The sequence below is a fragment of the Amphimedon queenslandica genome, unplaced genomic scaffold (assembly GCF_000090795.2).
Source record: "Amphimedon queenslandica unplaced genomic scaffold, v1.1 AMPQUscaffold_13183, whole genome shotgun sequence".
Classification (NCBI taxonomy): Eukaryota; Metazoa; Porifera; class Demospongiae; order Haplosclerida; family Niphatidae; genus Amphimedon; species Amphimedon queenslandica.
The window spans coordinates 103,103-106,492 of NW_003546581.1; the positions used below are offsets into that span (position 1 = coordinate 103,103).

Below are 3,390 nucleotides of genomic sequence, written 5' to 3' on the forward strand. Positions count from 1 at the left end.
AATAAAGCAAGATCCCATGATATCTTTCATGTTCTTTGTTTCAAAATCAGGTAAGATCTTGCTGTGATCTTAAGGTAAGATCTTGCTGTGATCTTCTAAGAATTTGGTTAAGATTTTGAGAAAGATCCTGTAAGATCTTGCTTACATTTTGATGGCAAGATCTAACACTATCTTACATAATCCTTGTTTCAAAATCAGGTAAAATCTTGTGAAATATTAGCAAGAATATTGTTAAGAATTTTAAAGAAACTTAACAAGAATCTTGCTGGGATTTTTCACAAGGGTAATAATACTAACGTATAGCTCCAAAGTTTTTCAGTCAAAAATTTCATCAAATCCATCAAGAATCTTTGCTCGATGAAATTCTTAATCAACAAAATTTTTGCTTCATGTGGTTAGTAATTTGGTATGAAAATTTATAATAAACACAATTAAAATTTTATTGAAGAAAATTAATTTTAACAAGAAATCAAGATTTTGACAAAATTTTTTTGACTGACAAAAATTTGGAGCTATAAGTATTTTGTGTATGTACATGTACATGTATATGTGTTTAAATATTTTATACTTTCCCTCTTTCTCATAGCTCAGTTAATGATATTCATAATGTGTGTATTATTGTACTATGAATCCCTGATGTGTGGGCGGGTATCAATGAATCTAATTAACTGATCACAAGATGTCCTTAGAGAACAAGTGTTGGGATGCGTTTAAGAAAAGAGATCATGAAGAAGCTGTTCGCTTACTACCATTAGTGAAGGAACCGAATAAAATTAAAAGAATAAATAATATAATATGGGATGATACTAGTTTACTTCATTTGTCTTCATGGAATGGCTGGTTAGATGTTACAAAAGATCTCATCACTAAATATCACTGTGACCCACACGAAAGAGGTGATCTGGGTTGTACTTGTCTTCATTATGCTGCAGAAGGTAATCATGTTGATGTGATGAGATATCTCATTGATGAGTGTCACTGTGATCCAAAGATTCCTGATAAGTATGGATATACTGTTCTTCACAGAGTAGCTGAACATGGATCACTTGATTTCATGAAGTACTTGATCAATCATCATCACTGTGATCCAATGGCTACGAACAAATGGGGTGAGACTGTTCTTCATCATGCTGCTAGACACATTGATATTGTAAAGTATCTCATTAATGAGTGTCACTGTGATCCAATGGCTGCTACCAATAGTAGTGAGACTGTTCTTCATCTTGCTGCTGAACACATTGATATTGTAAAGTATCTCATTAATGAGTGTCACTGTGATCCAATGGCTACTGACAATAGTGGTCAGACTGTTCTTCACTGTGCTGCTGAACACATTGATATTGTAAAGTATCTCATTAATGAGTGTCACTGTGATCCAATGGCTACTACCAATAGTGGTGAGACTGTTCTTCACCGTGCTGCTGGACACACTGATATTGTAAAGTATCTCATTAATGAGTGTCACTGTGATCAAATGGCTGCTACCAATAGTGGTGAGACTGTTCTTCATCTTGCTGCTGGACACATTGATATTGTAAAGTATCTCATTAATGAGTGTCACTGTGATCCAATGGCTACTGACAATAGTGGTCAGACTGTTCTTCACTGTGCTGCTGAACACATTGATATTGTAAAGTATCTCATTAATGAGTGTCACTGTGATCCAATGGCTGTTGACAGGTGGGGGCGGACACCTCTTCACCGTGCTGTTGCTCATTGGGGTAATTCTGCAGCTGTTGAATATTTACTATCAACTGGTAAATGTGATCCATTAGCTAAAGACAAGGTGGGGAGAACACCATTTAAACTAGCTAAGAAGTATGGTCGCACTGATACTCTTTCTGTCTTGAAGAAGTTTGGTGGTATAAAATCATCTCATCCAATTGATTCTTATGTTAATGTCCTCCTTGTGGGTAATCCTGGAGTTGGTAAAAGTACTCTTAGTCATGTCATCAATGACACAGCTACTGGTTCTATTGCTCTTGGTTCCTTTAGAAATGTTGGAGGGGTAGTGCCCTGTACTGCTGGCATCATTCCTTATAAACTACAACATAGGGAACTGGGTAACATCATTCTTCATGATTTTGCTGGTCATTCTGAATACTACTCCAGTCACAGTGCTGTCATTGAGAATCTCTTACAAGGTTCTGGTGGTGTGTTCCTCATAGTAGTCAATATATTGGAGAAGGAACCAGTCAAACAGCTTCATCAGTGGCTAACAGTTGTCACAAATGAAGCACACAAAGCTCTTAATCAATGCCATGTTATTGTAATAGTCAGTCATGTGGATGAGATATTTAATCCTTTTGAAAGGAGAAGGAGAAAGGAAGAAATACAGGAGGTTATTGTAAGGGAAAGGTGTGATAGTGTCTTCTTAGATTGTCGTAAGCTTGGTGGGAGTGGTGTGAATTCCTTCTTTGATAAGTTGTCTAGTGCCTGTGAGTCCATTCGTAGTACAAGTGGAAGGAATTTGAGTCTTTATTGTCACATGATGTATGGTCTACTGGAGGAAAGGAAAGAGAATATACTGACCCTCTCTGATGTAATGTCTGCTGGTAAGTACAATGATGATTACTTTATACCAGATAAGAGAGAAGACGTCTTGGATGTTCTTCATTCGTTGCACTCAACTGGTTTGATCAGTGTTCTTAAAAGTGAAGACAAGGTATGGGTTGTTGTGAATAAGGGTATACTACTAACTGAGGTGGATGGGATTCTCTTTGCTCCAGAGACATTTAAAGAACATGTTGACATTGCTAGCAATACTGGTATTGTTAGTGTGTCTGGTCTGACTAGACTCTTCCCTAAATATGATCCTGACATGTTGATTTGTTTTCTAAAGAACATGGAACTCTGTCAAGAAATTAATCCATCTTTCCTAAGAATGACAAACCTCCATCAGTTAGCAGTGGAAGAGGAGGAGGAGGGAGGGAGAGAAAGAAGAGGAGAAAGGTTGTTGCACTTTCCATGTCTTTTGTCTACCGATAGACCTGATGAGATGACTAGTGAAGTGTACCAGTTTGGTTGGTGTCTACAGTGTACTAGTAAACATCATTTCTTTCCTCCTCGATACTTCCATGTCCTCTCATTACGTCTTGCTTATAAAATGGCTCTACCTCAAGAAGATGACAAGTTAAAGCGACGTTGTACATTTTGGAAGAATGGACTTTATTGGTCTAATGGTCATGGTGTAGGATCACTGGTAGAGATTGTGGATGAGAGCCAGTGTGTACTAGTAATGATGTCCTGTGAGAAAGGTTACAGTGACAATATGGTGTCTCTAAGAAGAGATGTGATAGGAGAGGTAATGAGTGTTTATAAAGAATCCTGTCCCAGTCTAGAGGTAAAAGAGTTAGTTATTGATCCTAAAGAACTAGCCTATCCTGTGAA

At 37.3% G+C, this 3,390-nt stretch overlaps 1 protein-coding gene across 1 annotated transcript in view; it reads left to right on the forward strand.

Annotated features, from left to right (window-relative positions):
• The first annotated feature begins 1,666 nt into the window (after positions 1 to 1,666).
• Positions 1,667 to 3,390, forward strand: part of LOC109584656 (uncharacterized) — a 3,946-nt gene continuing 2,222 nt past the window's right edge. The window contains exon 1 of the mRNA XM_020000472.1: positions 1,667 to 1,786. Within this exon, the coding sequence (XP_019856031.1) occupies positions 1,667 to 1,786 (120 nt within the window). The remainder of the gene's footprint in view (positions 1,787 to 3,390) is intronic.